This window comes from Scyliorhinus torazame, chromosome 3 (genome assembly GCF_047496885.1).
Source record: "Scyliorhinus torazame isolate Kashiwa2021f chromosome 3, sScyTor2.1, whole genome shotgun sequence".
Classification (NCBI taxonomy): domain Eukaryota; kingdom Metazoa; phylum Chordata; class Chondrichthyes; order Carcharhiniformes; family Scyliorhinidae; genus Scyliorhinus; species Scyliorhinus torazame.
Window position 1 is genome coordinate 182,132,169 of NC_092709.1, and position 18,324 is coordinate 182,150,492.

General features: G+C 45.6%; 1 protein-coding gene across 1 annotated transcript in view; it reads left to right on the plus strand.

Annotated features, from left to right (window-relative positions):
* Positions 1-18,324, plus strand: part of dthd1 (death domain containing 1) — a 60,521-nt gene that overhangs the window by 17,209 nt on the left and 24,988 nt on the right. Inside the window, exons 3-7 of the mRNA XM_072496550.1 lie at positions 827-1,157; positions 1,294-1,473; positions 3,361-3,602; positions 3,821-3,985; positions 5,016-5,305. Coding sequence (XP_072352651.1) covers positions 827-1,157; positions 1,294-1,473; positions 3,361-3,602; positions 3,821-3,985; positions 5,016-5,305 — 1,208 coding nt within the window. The remainder of the gene's footprint in view (positions 1-826; positions 1,158-1,293; positions 1,474-3,360; positions 3,603-3,820; positions 3,986-5,015; positions 5,306-18,324) is intronic.

Below are 18,324 nucleotides of genomic sequence, written 5' to 3' on the forward strand. Positions count from 1 at the left end.
ACTCCACATAGACAGTCACCCGAGGCCGGAATTGAACCTGGGTCCTTGGAGCTGTGAGGCAGAAATGCGAACCACTGTGCCACCGTGCTACCCTAAATAAGCCCAAGGTATTGTATCATTATAATAACATGACAGTTCCTGCCTTGTTGAGGCCCAAAGGACAGCTCTGAAAACCAGCCTTGGAAATCGGTCAATAATTCTGTGATGCACCAGCACTGTTCCTTGGTAATTAATGGAGCATTTGGTTGCTCCTGTTCCCTGTGTTTGGGATGTTTTGATCCTGAGTGGCTGCCTAAAGAATAGGAAAGAAAATGACATGGAGAATAACCGGAAGACAGCATGAACTGATGTGATTGCCTCAGTAAGAAAAAGTCAGTTTTAATTGTGCTTAATAACAGGACAATGATTGCTCACTGGCTGCTAACTATAGCAAATAGGGGTACAACCCCATCGTTGTGCCCCATTGATGTTTTATGGTGCTTTCTGTAGGCGGTGCTGAGGTGGGGGAATGGGGTTCGTGTACCTATAAAAACTGCATAAAGATGGTAAGACTTAAGTACTTTGTTGAATAACAGAACTTGTTAATTATAATAAATGTGTGTACATAAGATATAGCAAAAGGTGTTCATAAATTTGTTTTAGTATGTTTGTACCTATTATGAGAAAACAATCATTTTCTTGTGGTTTGACTCTTCAACATAATGAGAATGTTTCTCCGGGGTTCCATCAGTACTCTTGGGAAGTCAAAAGGGTTTGGTGGCTGGAAAGTTTGGGAAACCCTGCTTCATCATAGGATAATCAGCTTTTCTTTCTATTTTTTTTCAAGACTCCTTGCAGAATTGGATGATGAAGATGATCCCCAAATTGCCTGTTATGTCACAGCACCTTTTATCATAGCCCAGAAGTTGTTGTGCAGAATAATCAACGATAAGAGTTCAATGGTTGTAAGTGACGGTGAAGAACTGGTTAGTAATGTGATCAGCATTGGGTGTACAGACTCCAGGATAAAGATCCCATTTCCTGTCAGAATTGCTATACCATTCACTGCACGCTACCAGGGGAATTATCGTGACATTCTGGTAAAGGTGTCAGATACAACATCACATTCAAGCTATATGAGTCCTCTTTCCTTAGAGAGAATATACAATGGACACAAGGTTGGTAATCTGTCATCAGTACACATGTTAGTCAAATATTCCATATCTTCTCGACTGTCCACTCTCAAAATGTCTTTCTTTTAAAAAATGTAAATTAAGTTTTATTTCAACTAATCACCACCTTTTTTTTCTTCAGGGATCGTGTGCAGAGGTTAAGATATATAAACTCGGTATCTTTTCAGTTGTGTCCTGTTTAAGGAAAGAGACATTTACAATACCTAGAAAAGGTTTATGCTTGAAGCTGAGCATGGATTCGAGAATTACCCTGAACTACCTCTCCGGATCATTCAGTGTCCCTGTGGTCGTTCAGTCCAAGGTAGGGAAGAGTTATCTAATTGCCTTTTCTCCGCTCACTTGTCTCCTCTTTGCTCTGCTTCTATCCTACATATAATGGGTAATGTTTTGCTTCCATTGTGTGGTCAGCAAGTTAATAAAGCAAATCATCAGCCCTTTATAGATCCTGTTTGATCTTCATGCCATTGATTTTTGTGGAATGATAAGAAAGTGATGCCTAAATAGTTCAATGATCTACTCTGCCAGATTTCCATCCAGGTGATGAGGACAAACACTGACCCCTGTGAATTATGCTGTTATATAGTTTTATGGATACCAGAAACCTTCAAGTACTTTGACTTAATTTGCTTCTCCAATAAAAAATTCCCAGGTAGATCACAAAAAAGTTAAAAGTAAAACTCTGAAGTCAACAATTTATTTCAAGCTGATCGATCCTTGAGGACATTGCTTGACTTTACCTGATTATATCTGGGAAATTTGGGAAGCATGTGGCACAGTGGTTAGCACTGTTGCCTCACAGCGCCAGGGACCGAGTTTGATTCCAGCCTTGGGTGACTCTGTGTGGAGTTTGCACATTCTCCACGTGTCTGTGTGGGTTTCCTCCAGGTACTCCGGTTTCCTCCCACAATCTAAAGATGTGCAGGTTAGGGGGACTGGCCATGATCAATTGTCTCTTCGTGTCCAGGGATGTGCAGGTTAAGTTACGTTGTTACAGGGTTAGGATGATGGAGTGGACCTTGGTTGGGGGCTCTTTCGGAGGGTCGGTGCTGACTTGATAGGCAGAATGACCTCCTTCTGCATTGTAGGGATTTTATGATTCTATTTTATGAAATTAATTGAATCTCATCAAGAATTAAACTGCATCAAATCACCAACTTATTACCTCCCTTATGAAAGTTGCTACAAGTCCCAGAGGACCATGGCTGCTCTCTCCTTTTGAAAGAGAGAGCTGATTGGTGGTGATTTAACCTGAGGGTCACCACATCTCAGACGAGGGGCAAGGTTGAGAAGGCGGGGCCTTTATAAATAACCTCAGCCGGAATGGGAATTGAGCCCATGCTGTTGGCATGGTTCCGCATCACGAACCAGCTGTCCAGCCAACTGAGCTAACCAACCTACCTTCCTGATTGGAATTTAACATTTTATAAATGTGGGCAATAAGGTAAATTATCCTCCCTTTATGTTTTATAAAAAGTCTAGTCAGACAACTTAGAGTCCAACTAAAGTAGTTGGGCCTCCCCATACGTGAGCACCACAACTCCAGTTGAATTGCACCAAATCGCCTGGAAATGTGGCAGCAGCTCACCTCCTGGCTCACAAGCCTAATCTACCAACCCATGATGTCCCCTCCACCATCAGGATCTTCCTCGTCCACCGCACTTGATGATCTATACGGAGACCAAATGTTGTAATTATCGTCAGAAACAGCTGCAAAATGCTGGTAATGAATCTTAATTTGGGCTGTTCTCCTGTGCAACAGCCCGGATGCCCAGTATATAAGAGTGAGCAGAAGGCTAATCACTCAGCAGTCATAAATATGGTTATGTGAAAGTGTAATTTGTGACATTGGTGTGTAAAAAATAATGGTGCAGAATTTCAGTGGGGGTCAATGATCTCCCACCACAACTCTGCTTAAGTGTTTTTCTACAATCCACTATCTATGTTAGGGAGGAAGATCAGTAGAAATTACGGTAAATACATATGATTGAAAATGATCTGCTGTTTCTCATCCATGAAAGTAACTGACTGAAAAATTGGTTGGGCCACTCAATAAGTGGTAATCTGATATAACGTGTCTCCACCCATTTTTCCTATTGATTCTGCCTATTTTACACCATTTTAATTAGGCTAAATCGGGTTGAAAATATGTCAGATTATTTACTTGTGCACTGCTTATTTGTTCTCATAGGTTCAGCCAATTGATTCAACACTGTTGTCTGCAATGAAATCAAGACAAGATATATATCATCCCATAATCTCTACCAGCCCCCTTGTTCATATCAAACATCCATCAACTCAGCAGTTTCGGAAATCAATTACAGTCACTTTGCCCTGTCCACCAAACCCAGACAAGAAGAGATTAGGAGAAGAAACAGAGCATGTTCGAGCAGCCACGGCCATGGTACAGAGAAGCCTCAGTCATCACATTCGGTAAATTGAGAGATTAAACGTGATACCCTGGCATCAACAGCTGTAAAAGCTTTTCACATACTTAATTCCACAGATGCAAAACAGACCAAAATATAGAGCGTCAATCAAATTACTTTCGTACATCAAAATCATATTAACAACTGCAAAATAAACTATATTTGATACCCGCAATGTTTTAAATATTTCATCTATTTCCTTTGTAACTTCTCCATTTATAGATTAATAAGTGCCCCTGTAAAAAAACATAGAGAGGCAATCAACGAATCTTTAAAACTGTTTGGATTTAACTCCAAGGATGAGGAATGGCTGATGATGGACAGTGTAACTGTGAAAGATGTGCAAAAAGGATTAGTCGCATTTGAAATTGCTGAACATCTAGATAGGTACGAAAATGTTATCGTTTGTGATCCCAGAACATGCATGATATTTTTCAACAGGACCCCAATAAAAATCTAATCTGCCAGAAATGTGCAGCAGTTGAAATGAGAAGTTACACTTTGCATGTGATCCGAAGTCACAAGGTTCAGTGAAAATGCCGTCATAGACTTTCATTTGTCTTTCTCGTTCAGATGCTGCTTGAGCTGTTCTACATTCCTGACATTTCTCTGGTTCTGTTTTAGATGTTGTCCACTTGTGGTTTATCTTTTTAGGTTCAATTTAAGATTTTTTTGCGCTCTTCCATAATTGTTTCTCTTTCTACTATGTATTATCACCAGCTTTTGTGAATTCTTATTCATCCTGAACTGGTGTGGCAAATGTGAAATGATTCCCTGATATCAAGGAGTTGTTTTAGTTGGGAAATAAGTGGCAAAAATCATGCAGGATATCACCAAATATAAAAATGAGTGAGGAGTTGAGGTAACTGAGCAAGAAACCTCAAGATGGTGCTAAACTCAGATTTTAAAAGGCGGACAGTGGTAGCTGGATGACTGGGAGACTTCTACCCTTTTGATATCCTGGGAAAGTATGAACTGGGTGATGGATCATGAGCTCTGAATCCTCAAATCCTCTCAAAAAGTAACCCAAGTCAGCACTTATTAGGGAATTACTGACCTGCAACCCTACACGTTAATTTAAATAGTCCAAAAATATGGATAAAATCAAGAGCTGTGTAAAACTATTTATTTTCATGAAGAAATAAGCACGAGCAATAAGGGTTGTTCGACAGCCTGTAAGCTGCTTCAATCTATTACATATTATAGTGCAGTAAGTTCGCTCTTACGCTTTTAAATTGTTTGAATACTACAGCATCTGTTGTGGTCTGCTATGGCAGTCTTTATGACTTCTGTCACAAAGCGATTAAGGCACCAATGAAACTGTATAACATGACGTGACAGGGTGGATTTGCTGCTGTAAAATTAATACTATTATGCTGTCTTGTAAATCTGATTTTGATCTTTTTTTGATAAACAGATTGATAGTCCTTCGCTTATCATCTTCAGTGGACAACAGCTGTTTGATTCCTTTTATACAAGAAGTGGAAGAAGCAATCCGATTCACTATGGTTAATGTTATTATGTATCACAAAAGAGACAATTTCCACCACATCATAGTCCAGATGGTACCTTCCAAAGATTTGCAATGGGAATTGGTTAAGCTGCGTGAAGAGGGTTACAGAGGTCCACCAGAGCCATCCGAAGAGTTCCCAATGAGAGAGGGCGAGCAGCTTATACTCAAGCTTAGTGGCAACATTAAATCATTCGGTAAGGTCCCAGTAATGTTACCTTTAAATGCCTGGTTTCTAGGTATGGATATTTAATTGATATTTGTATCAATGTTTCTCTCAAATCTTTCCCATCTAACCCTGAATCAATCCAATGTCTCATGCTGGAAACAATTTCAAAGATACCGGCAGCCCTTTCTGTCATGCTCTTCTCTCAGGACAAAAGAACGTGATTTTGTAACACGTGGGATTGAATGCAACCAACAATGCAGGTTTATTGAATAGTTGTTAACTCTGCTCTACACTGAGGCAAAGTCCGCAAAGCAGCCAATGACATTACAAACTATACACGTGACTAGACTCATCAAGGGATGTTGCAACAATACAACAATAACCACAAATATATAACAGCCCTTACTCTAAGCTCCCATGACAACAATTAACCATAGACCTTTTACAAAGTCATCAAAACATATAGACAAAGGCAATGAATCATTACACAATAATAATACAGTTAATAGGAAAGATCATCTGGTGGGCATCTATTCGGCACTGCTATCTGCACACTTCAGATTGTTTTTGACATTGGAACTACTTTCTGGGTCTTCAGAGGATGTCTCTACCCTGGAAGGTATTACATCTCTTTTGTAGAAGGAAAACTTGTAGCAGCAAAGGAATCTTCGGCAATTTTGGTTTCCGCTGATTGACTAGAAGTCGCAGTTGCATGATCTGGTAGTATGGATGGCGGTTCATCCTGAGGTAGTTCTGGTATACACGGTACTGGCACACTAATGTGTGTAGCTGACCATTGATCTACATATTGTTCCCACACTAGCTCATCTTCATTTTGCACCGTATAAGAGACAGGGCCAGTTTGAGCCAATACAGTTGCAGGAACCCACTTCTTGATATAGCTGCATGCCAAAAATCACACTCCTTGTCATAAAAAACTTCTTTTGAAATAAGATTTCTTGAAATAAATCTTAAGATTTAGGACTGCTGATTGCATTCTACCATCTTGGATATCTCCTGCAGTAAGAGTAGATTAAATGTCATTCTCAGCTTCCTCTTCCGTAGTAGTAAAGCTGGGGAACTCTGAGCAGTCGCCTGTGTGGTGTTGCGATACGTCACCAAAAAACTCTTTCAGTGCACACTTCAAGGACTGGACAAACCTTTTGACTAAATCATTCATGGGTGGGTGGTAAGGTGTTGGATACCACTCATCTTTAAATAGTCCTTAAGCTCTTGGACTGTTATCACTACAATTGGTTCTGGTTTCCCAAATCCAGCAACATTTTTGATGGTTTGTTCCGCAGTTGTTGACTTCATCAGGACCACTTAAGGCCATTTTGAGTGTTCATCTATGACAACCATGAACATGTGCCCCTCGTATCGATCTGCAAAGTCAATGTATAGACATTGCCAATGCATTTTAGGCCATTCCCACCGATGCAATCGGCACAACGGGGGTGGGTTCCTTATCAAAAACAGCTTCTTCCCCACTGTCACCAGACTCCTAAATGACCCTCTTATGGACTGACCTCATTAACACTACACCCTGTATGCTTCACACGATGCCGGTGCTTATGTAGTTACATTGTATATCTTGTGTTGCCCTATTATGTATTTTCTTTTCTTCCCTTTTCTTCCCATGTATTTAATGATCTGTTGAGCTGCTCGCAGAAAAATACTTTTCACTGTACCTCGGTACACGTGACAATAAACAAATCCAATCCAATCCAATCCACACACATGACTGGAACAGTCCTGCTTTATTTTTGATCTGGACCTCGATTACTGGCCACCAGAAGTAGCTCCTCGCGATTTCCTTCATTCGAACTATACCTGGGTATCCTTCATGTAGGTGTTCCAATATTCTTTGTCACAAGTTTGGAGGAATTATTACCCTCATCACCTACAACAGGCATCTGCCCTATACTGTCAACGTGAGTTTTCTGGAAACATATGGCTTTAATTCGGGACACGTTTCCACATCCTCCCTTTTAACCCCATTTCCAGTATCTTCCCCATCATGGGATCATTTCTGGTCTGTCGTTGGACCTGTGCTGCAGTCACTGGAATGTATTCAATCTGTGCAAAATAAAAAATAATTGCACTACTGTATACTTACCTGACTAGCAGGCAAAGACAAATGTGACAACGCATTGGCATGGCTCTCTGGCCGACGGTATTTGATCTTGTTGGAATGTACAGATAATATTAAAGACCATTGTTGACATCTGCTTGCTGCCAATGAAGCCCTTATGTAGCCCAAAAATAGTTAAAGGCCTGTGGTCAGCAATGTGAAGCGATGACCATAGAGATATTGTTAAATTTCCACACGATAAAAATAATACTCTGTGCCTCCTTCATCAACTGGGTGTAATTTGATTCAGCACTTGTTAAAATACATGACGCCAAAGCTATTGGTCTTTCTTCCCTTGAAAGTAGTGCATGTGAGAGCACCGCCCAACCCCTTGTGGCAAGATATCACAGGAAAGTTGTAGTGGTAACTTTGGGTTGAAATGTACCAATACTTCTAACTTCTGCAGTGCTTCTTTAACTGATTGATATGCTTTTTTACATTCTGGTGTCCATTGCCATGCTTGTTTTATGCACAACAAATTATGTAATTGTTGAAGCAGGGTAACTCGATTCAAAACATATTTGCCATAATAGATAATTATCCCTAGGACTGATCTTAACTGTATTCTATTCATTGGTTGTGGGCCCTCCCCGATAGCCTCTATCTTCTTAGATGCCTTGTGGAAACCCTTGCTATCGATCATGTGGCCTAAATTCTTTTTGACATTTGAAAGAAGTCTTTCCTGACACGCCCGGCCAACGATGCCCACATGGTTAGGTCTTGCCCCAGACTTGTCGGGCACTGGACCGCCTTTCTCGCGGTCATGTCCAAGGTTTTGGAGGTGAGTTGCAGTCTTCGGGATATTGGAACAGCCAGAACTCTTTTTGGAGAGAGGGGCAGACGCCCGAGCCTTTTCCTCCTTGATCGCCTGCCAGAGACTCCTGCTCGGCTGGAGATCAGCAACACCACCCAAGGCCGCAGACTGGCTGTCCGACTTGGCAGAATTCCTCGAACTGGAAAGAGTAAAATGATCCATCGGGGATTGGAGGGGGACTTCTGCAAAACCTGGAAGAAATTCACCAACCTGTTTGAGGACCTGTTCATAACCGGTAACAAATAAGGGAGGGGGGTGGGAGAAGACCGAATCAGACAAAGGATGAAGAGAAGGGAGAGGGGAGGGTGCGGGGGGAGGGTACGGGGTGGGGGGGGAAGGACCAGAGAAGGGAGGGGGAAAAACACGACCCAGAACACAGGGGAAACATGGTAGAGGGACCAAAGGGCACCAGGAGGTGCGGCCACAGCAACAACAAGAGGAGGACCCCAAACAAGCCCCTGGTATGTTCTAATACTATGTGCCCACATGTAAATAGTGAAACAAAGTGGTTGGGATAATCAACTGCGGGGGGCCTAAGTCCAACAGGCCTCAAATTTGTATATCTATGTAACCCATGTATCTAGACTGGATCACTTTGTTTCCCCATTTTCGTTATGTTTTATAGTGTGTGCTTCATAAGGCCGTTTGTTGCATATTTAAGTTTCTTTCAGCAATGTCCTACAAGTTAATTGCAAAACTAATAAAAACATATTTCAGAAAGAAAATCTTTCCTGACACGTCTGAAGTCATTTCAATGTGGCTGTAGTTTACATAAGTGTTCCTGCTCGTTGGTACCAGTGCTCAGTATGTCATCAAGGAAACATTGTACTTCCTGCAGACTGCTTAAGATCTGATCCATGGACTGTTGAAACAAAGCAGGTGCCAACATTATACAAAGACATAATAATGTTTCGCAGTCCAGGTCTTTATGTGTGATAATGGTGAGCAGGTGTTGAGATTCAGCTGCAACATTCATTTTCAGGTAGGCCTGCGATAGGTCGATTTTGCTGAACTTCTGTCCTCCTGCTAGGCCGGAAAAACAAATGCTCAATCAACGGTAGCGGGTATTACTCCAAGCATAAAACCGATTGATGGTTGTTTTAAAATCTCCGCAAATGCATATAGTCCCATCCTGCTTCATCACAGGCACAATAAGGGATGCCCAGTCACTAGAGGTGATGGGGTTCTAAGGTTCCACAAGTCACATTAATTCAGTTTCTATGTTTGGACGTGTGGTATAGGGTACTGCTCTAGTCTTGAGCCTTGTAGGCCAGCTGTTCTGTTCTTTTAGATCATAAGTGCCACCTGTACTCCTTTCATGGACCCAGTGTGTCCTCAAATACATAACTGTAACTACTTTCTAAGATGCTCTTTAGATCAGTTAGAGAATCTGCTAACCTGTTCACAGCAGTCCAATTCAACTTTATCTTCTCTAGCCAAGAGCAGCCAAAGAGACCTGGAAAACATCTTCAGACAACATGGAGTGGCAACTCCGCAGTTTGCCCATATAGCTCCACTTTGACTATGATGCATCCTCTTAGAGACACTATTTCCTTGGTGTAAGTCCTCAGGATGACATCCGCTTGCTTTAACGATAAGTGATTCAATATTTGCTCCTAGCTGGATTCTGGAATTAGGGAGATGGCAACCCCCATATCGACCTCCATTTTTATAGGCTGTTCACTTGATTTGGAATTACCCAGAACCGATGTGATTCACCTTGAACTGAAAATACATAGAATCGTAGAATCATAGAATCAGGATAGCACGGTAGCACTGTGGTTAGCATTGTTGCTTCACAGCTCCAGAATCCCAGGTTCGATTCCCAGCTTGGGTCACTATCTGCGCGGAGTCTGCACGTTCTCCCCGTGTCTGCGTGGGTTTCCTCCGGGTGCTCCGGTTTCCTCCCACAGTCCAAGGATGTGCAGCTTAGGTGGATTGGCCATGCTAAATTGCCCTCAGTTTCCAAAAAGGTTAGGTGGGGTTACTTGGGTGGAGGTGTGGGCTTAAGTGGGGTGCTCTTTCCAAGGGCCGGTACAGACTTAATGGGCCAAATGGCCTCCTTCTGCACTGTAAATTCTATGATTCTATGTACTTTGGGGTCACAAAAATCTGTGCTATAATCTCTCCTTCTAGTTGATGTATTCTGTGAAACCTAAAACACTCCCAATTATTAATGGTCTGGGTGAATAATGGCCTTCCAGTATCTTAGTTAATTCCAAGTTATGTGTAGCTATCCGGTTTCTCAGACTGGACCAGACTTCAAAGTAGATTAAAAGTGTTGCTGCCAATGGTGCTAAGGAAAGCAGGGAAGTCTTGTTGAGATATATGTTGTGGATAGAGGCAAAAACCCCATGAGAGGCCAGGCTGACAGGGTGTAACTCACTTTATCCCAGAATAGTCACAATAATCACTCCGCTCCACGCTCCACAGGGTCTCCTTCACCAAACTGCTTCCAGGTCGGGGTTAAAATCCTGTGGGGAGCTCCTCCAATTGGAAGGAAGTCCGTCCCCTATCACCTGAGTAGCTCATACTCTGAGGTGTAGGAGGGGAATCAGATACTATACAAGTTTTCCCCCTTTAGGGGGTTGTAACACCCCTTCCCCCATTCCCCAAGTCCAGAGAAATGTCCATGTCCTCAGGCGTAGGGTCCTGTGGCTGCTTGGATTGCGGCCGGAGTTGCAAATATGGTTAAGCCGGCCCGGGAGGTATGTCCCTCACCGGGGACCGCCGCCTCCGCAATGAACACCGTAGCTGGCATGGCGCAGCCGGTAAGGCTGCTGGTACAAATGGTGTCTGCGTATCGTCGCCAGTCGGTCCAATGTCCATATTGGAATCCGTGTCGCTGTCTACGGTGTCAGTGGCTGGGTCCACAGGTGCCACGGGTCACCGGCATCTTGCCATTCAACAGAAGGCAGAACGGTCGGATGGGGCCCTGCTTCCCCTAAAGTCTTGGGGCTTCTCCTTGTCCATAAGGGGGACGGAGCCTGAGTCCTGTGTGGGGTCTCCAGACCACGTGCCGGTGGTTCCTGGTCGCGTTGTTGTAAGTGGACCAGATGGCAGTGTGTCTGTGCCCCCTGTACCTGGATTCTGTAGGAGACTGGCCCCGTCACATGGAGGACTACCCCAGGGATCCATGTGGCTCCAGTCCCAAAGTCCTCACATAAACTGCGTCACCAGTCGTGAAGGTGCATGCTTGTGAGCGACACTGAGAACCTGTCTCCGAGCGGTCCTACGGCTGACGGACCTGTGCCCCAACGTTGCGGAGAACAAGGCTGAGACGCGTCTGGGAGTTGGTGCCCCATTACGTCAAAGTCTATGTGTACACGGGACCTAGGCTTCCTGGACCACTCCCAAGGTTGCATTGGGGCTGCTGGTGGGGTCTTCTGGAGTTCCTGGCATGGGATGCAATTTTGGGCCACACACTCAGTCTCGGCATCCTGTCTGGGTACCAACCGTAGCTGCGCGCCAGTATTTTAATTTTGGCCTCCCCGGGGTGCCTGTTCTGGATGTCTTTCAACAGGGTCGCGGGCCCCCATTCGGGTACGACCACCCACGTCCCCCACAGGAGGACGCCGCCTTCGACACTCATTTCTGCAGCTTGGCGTTGTAGGCCCTCAGCCGGTCTGGTATCGGCTTATGTCGGGCTCTGTATTGGACCATATGTCGGACCCACGACAACTCAGGGTCGGTCTGGGTCCATTTTCGGAACTGCTTCTAGGTCGCGGTTTATATCCTGTGGGGAACGCCTACAATTTGAGAAACAAAACGGCAGCACGGTAGCACAATGGTTAGCACAGTTGCTTCATAGCTCCAGGGTCCCAGGTTCGATTCCCGGGTCACTATCTGTGCGGAGTCTGCACGTTCTCCCCGTGTCTGCGTGGGTTTCCTCTGGGTGCTCCAGTTTCCTCCCACAGTCCAAAGATGTGCAGGTTAGGTGGATTGGCCATGATAAATTGCCCTTCGTGCCCAAAAGATTTAAGTGGGGGTACTGGGTTACGGGGATAGGGTGGAGACGTGGGCTTGAGTAGGGTGCTCTTTCCATGCCTCCTTCTGCACTTTAAATTCTATGATTCTATGAATTGGGAGGACGCTTCGCACTATGGTGACCCTCAGGCTTGTCACATGCAGGCTGTTTTTCTCTGAGCTCTTGCTTCTGTCCATTGGGGGTTGAGGGTTCACTCCCGGTGCTAGTGAGGGGGAGGGATTTTGTCTCTCCTCAACGATGCATCACCTGTCCTTTTCCGGTGTGCTGCTTACAGACGCCTCTTCACCGGCGTGGGCCTGTTGCTGGAGCAGGGCTTTAGGGGGTGGGGGTAGGGTGGGGGGAGTGTACGCTGGCCTGAGTGCTGGCGGCTTTGCCTTGTACTTAATTATTTGTTGGGTTTCTTGTGGTTGTCCTGTATTTTTTTTTGCAAAGTAATTACTCTCTCTCTCTCGCTTCCGCCATGCCCCTTATCTGTGTATCTTTTTCTGTGGTGGAGGGCTACTGCTGGGGCTGGGGTGGTGGCGGGTGTGTGCTGGCTTCAGAGCTGGTGGTTTTGGGTTTTTTGTTTGCCACCAGCTTTTAGCATATCACTGATCTTTGCGGCTGTTTGTAGCTTGTTGCTGATTCTTTTGTATTCTTCAGTTGTCAATAAATTGGATTATTTGCAGGAGGGAATCTTTCTCTGAGCTCCTGCTACCTCTGGCTGTGACCCTATTCAGTCGCTTGCAGGGGAGAGAAAGAAGGGAGCGTGCAGCTGCCATGCCTGGGACTCACGCTTGTTACTGGCTGCCTTACTACTTATCGGCTGGGAGTGGAGCATGGGGCGGATTTTGGTTGGCTCGCTGCTGAGCAGAAAGTGGAGGAAAACAGACTCGCTTTTGCAGTTTTGGACTGGATGGTGCCCGCGGACCGGATGCCGGAACTGTGAGAGGAGAGCGGTGGCCCAATTGCGTATGTATAGTGCTTGTACTGATGTTGGTTTTGTTTTATTGTTGGGGATTGTATGGTTATTATTGTGTTGTGTTTTGTTTATTTTGTGTCGAGCAGCTGGGTGCTCGCCAGTTGTATTCTGTGCTTCTGTGCATTGGGGGTTGAGGGGTCCCTCTCGGTACTAGTGAGGGGGAGGGGTATTCTCTCTCCTCAACTGTGCATTGCCTGTCCTTTCGAGTGTACTCTGCTGCTTGCGGGTGCCGCTCCACTAATGTGGGGCTGTTTCTGGAGCCCTGGGAGGGAGAGGGGAGTGCACTGGCTTCAGTGCTGGTGGCTTTGATTTGTACTTAGTTGTTTGTTGGGTCTCTTGTGGTTGCTCTGCATTTTGTCTTGCTTGTCTTTGTAAAAGGAGTTCTCTCTCTCTCTCTTTTCCGCCATGCCCCGTATCGGTGTGTCTTTTTCCGGTGGTCTGCACTGCTTGTTTGGGCGCCTTTCCACCAATGTGGGGCTACCATTGGGGAGGGGTGGGGGGAAGAGGTGGCTGTATGCTGGCTTTGTAGCTGGCGGTTTGTTTAAAGGAACTGTTTTGGGTTTAACTGTGCCCCCTCTTGGGAGGGGAGGGGTGTTTTCTCTCTCACACACCGTGCCCTGCCCTGGTGTATCCTTTTCCGGTCTGTGTTTCTCGTTGGGGACCTTTCCATCAATGTGGGGCTACCGTTGGGGCCGGAGATGGTGGTGGATGTGTGCTGGCTTGAGAGCTGGTGTGGGTTTTTTTTGGTTTCTTGTAAATGCTTTTATCATATTACTGATTTTCATGACTGTTTTTAGCATGTTGTTGATTCCTTTGTATTCATCAGGTGTCAATAAATTTAAAATATTTGTCAGATGGGAATCGGATGTTATAAAAGTTTCACCCCTTTCGGGGGTCGCGACAATATAGTAATGACATCTTTCCGCATAGAGCTTCCAATTTTCGGATTCTTCCTCGAGTGGGCCACTGGTGCCAAAATGTCCCACCATTTTACAGAAATACCAGGTTCTGCTTGCAACTTCCCTTAAAGAGCTTCCCTTGATATAAATGGTAAAGTTTATATTGTAATATAAACCAATTGTAGCAGCATGTCTTGGATTTAATGCGATGAATGACTCTGGTGTATTTGCTGGGGGATTCCTAGGTCAAAGATAAGCACTGACTGATTGAGGGATCTGGCATCGGAAAGAGAGGTGCCAGCTGGGAGCCACTCTCTACCCCTGCTGCCTCTCCCCCTCCCCCAACCACAAACACTTCACCTGCAACTCCCTTTCTGCAGGCCCCCTCCCGACATAACTCATTATTGATCTGGGATCCAGTAACAATCTGAGGACTCAGCTGGTGGGTTGTACCGGCAGCAACCACCATATCCCCGATGATACTGCTGAGTACAGAGTTGCTGGTCTCTGATTGGCTGATTGGTCATAGCAGGCAGGAGCTTTACTCCTGGGGTCCTTGTACCCAGGGAAGATCTGTTTCTGGCCTGTTATGTGCCTGAGTAGCATGGAATAGATTTAATAGAATTTACAGTGCAGAAGGAGGCCATCCGGCCCATCGAGTCTTCACCGGCCCTTGGAAAGAGCACCCCATCCAAGGTCCACACTTCTACCCTATCCCCATAACCCAGTAACCCCACCCAACACTAAGGGCACTTTTGGACACTAAGGGCAATCTATCATGGCCAATCCACCTAACCTGCACATCTTTGGACTGTGGGAGGAAACCGGAGCACCCGGAGGAAACCCACGCACACACGGGGAGGATGTGCAGACTCCGCACAGACAGTGACCCAAGCCGGAATCGAACCTGGGACCCTGGGGCTGTGAAGCAATTGTGCTATCCACAAGGCTACCGTGCTGCCCCTATGTGGTGAGATTTCCCTAAAAGAGGTGATGGTGGATCTAAGTGGCTCTCTAGCTGTCAGTTGAGGCCCCTGTTGCCCAACATTATTGACTTGGTTTTCACAATGTTCCAACATAAAAGTAAAATTCTTCTCTGCCCCATGAACGCACGTCAGGAGGTGGGATGTACGCAAAATTTAGAACTTGCGCATCAGGCCAGCTCCCTGGCCTGTTTCCACTTCTGAGTAATCTTGTTGGAGGTGGATCCAATAACTAACAGTGGCAGGTAGCCAATGAGGCTATTTAAGGAGTCAACTGTGGGGAAGTTGATGATACTGTTGGGACTTTTTCAGTGTCAAACTAGCCCCCAGTAAGTCAGGAGGCCAACAGCAGCTTGGAGGCAGCTGCCTGGCTGTAGGTGTGACAACCATTGATGCCTTCTATGAATGCCCCATGAATGCATCACAAAAGTGCACAAGTCACTGCAGAGGTCATAGACATTCCTACAGAGTGGTTTCCTCCTCCACACTGACAGATTTGTGAGTTGTGAGTCTTCCATTTTTTCAAATATTAAGTAGGTTTCTGAGAGTGCCGCCATTTTGTGACATCTTTGCCTGCCTCAATTTCACCCATTTCTGCCAGCGGGGCTGATGTCCATGGAGTACTGCTGGCCCTCTTATTGGACCTCCCATCTCCTGCCCTTAATTGGGCGGGAATTCTCCATACTTTCAGGGGCTAGATGGACGCCTGAGGGGTTGGCGGCACTCCAGCCAGCGACGAAGGGGCTGCACGAGTTCGCACATGCGCCGAAGGGCCGGCATGGTTCCGCGCATGCGCAGACCGGCAGGTGAATTTTGGCGCATGCGCGGGTGGTTCTCTTCTCCACGCCGGCCATGGCGGAGCCCTACAGGGGCCAGCGCAGAAGGAAAGAGTGCCCCCACAGCACAGGCCTCGATCGCGGACCAGGCCACCATGGGGGCCCCCAGAGTCGGATGCCCCCACGCCCCCCTGAAGACTGCCCCCTGCCGGCTTACCTGCCAGGTCCCGCCATGTGGGACCATGTGTAACCCACGCGGGACTGGCCAAAAACGGACGGCCGCTCGGCCCTTCGGGGCCCAGAGAATTGCCGGGAGGGGGTCGCTGTCAACAGCCCCCGATCGGCGTGGCGTGAATCCCGCCCCCACCCGAAAAACGCCGCCGGAGAATACGACAGCCAGCGGCGGGGCGGGATTCGCGCCGCCCCCCCCAGGGATTCTCCGACCTGGCGGGGGGGGGTCGGAGAATTTTGCCCTTTAGCTATAAATTACTTTCTGAAATATATTCTATTAATCTATTGATTACAAATTTTCTATAAACAAAAGCAAAACAAATGCTGAAAATACACAAGTAAGTTATCATCTGTGGAGAAAGTGGACTCGTTAACATCTGAACCTGTATCCTTCGGAACTGAAACAGCAGTGTTCTGCTTCTGCTTTTTAGCAATCTCTTGCACTATGTTAAGATTAGTCGCTTCCTTTTTATGTCACAATTATCCTTTTCTAAGCCCAAACCTTGATTAATGATCGAATTGTAACCTTTTTTCCTCTTCAAGCCTGTTGGTGAATTCATCATTGCCTTGGTCACTGTCCCAATCTACTCCATTGCTGAATGACTCTCATTATTGTACTATCCGGGCAGCACGGTGGCGCAGTGGTTAGCATTGCTGCCTCACGGCGCCAAAATCCCAGTTCGATCCCGGCTCTGGGTCACTGCCCGTGTAGAGTTTGCACATTCTCCCCGTGTTTGCATGGGTTTTGCCCCCACGACCCAAAGCTGTGCAAGCTAGGTGCATTGGCCCGCTAAATTGCCCCTTAATTGGAAAAAATTAATTGGGTACACTAAATATTTTTTTTAAAAATGATTGTACCAAGAATTCTCCCTTTGTCAAGCAGAAAGTATGGGCCACAAAATTTCAATCAAAATTAAAGATCTTCTCTTAAGATTTTTAATTAATGGAGCGGGTGCAGAGGAGATTTACCAGGATATTGCCTGGTATGGAGGGAAAATCTTATGAGGAAAGGCTGATGGACTTGAGGTTGTTTTCGTTGGAGAGAAGAAGGTTAAGAGGAGACTTAATAGAGGCATACAAAATGATCAGGGGGTTGGATAGGGTGGACAGTGAGAGCCTTCTCCCGCGGATGGATATGGCTGGCACGAGGGGACATAACTTTAAACTGAGGGGTAATAGATATAGGACAGAGGTCAGAGGTAGGTTCTTTACGCAAAGAGTAGTGAGGCCGTGGAATGCCCTACCTGCTACAGTAGTGAACTCGCCAACATTGAGGGCATTTAAAAGTTTATTGGATAAACATATGGATGATAATGGCATAGTGTAGGTTAGATGGCTTTTGTTTCGGTGCAACATCGTGGGCCGAAGGGCCTGTACTGCGCTGTATTGTTCTATGTTCTATGTTCTATGTTCTCTCTGGAATTGGAAGATGAGACAAACCTTATTTTGACTGGGAGAAATTCTGGTGTGAAACAAAACCAAAAAGCTGATTTTCCCACCGCGTCGCACCTGATAAATTGCGGTTGAGCCCCAAAACGGGCTCCGCGCAGGGCGCAAAACCTTGTGCAAGTCACTTGACTTGTGGCACCCGGTGCGACCTGGATCATGCCAAAAGAGAACAATATTTAAATGAGCCACGAAGCTCATTTAAATATCCAGGCACTGTGTTCACCCGGCACTCGGAGTCAATTTTCCTGGTGAATCGTACCCAAAGCTTCTGCTCTTCTTATGTCAAGGGTGCAAGTCTTGCCAACATGCCACTGAAACTCATGCCTGCTGAAAGCTGGCATCGGTCCCACTGAGGCCCAGGAGAGACCACAAAATTCTTTATATTCAAGGTTCTTAGAAAATTCCAAAAAGCTGCCATTGGGTGATGAAGTTACAAAAAGTGGTCCTTTTTTCTGGGTCTTTCCTGGGCTACCTTTCCTCTGTTGGAGAGGCAAGTAGGTTCGACATTTTCCTGGCAGATTCAAGCTGGCACTGCTGATGCACTCTTACTGGAATGGTCAGTCTATTCTAAATATGCAAGTTTCCCTGGCCTGTTCTTCTGGGGCTTGTGTGAATTTACAGTCTGCTGTTTTCCTTCAGGTGGCAGAGCTGAACGATTGGAATTGAAGATATTCATTAAATCTATTTTCTTTGCTCCAAAGCTTGCTTATCTTCCAATCTTCATTAAAATTATAATTTACATGTATTACCACATTTTTATTTTGCTAGATCACTCGGATCTGCACAGACAAACATTTCCACTAAGCCTTTGC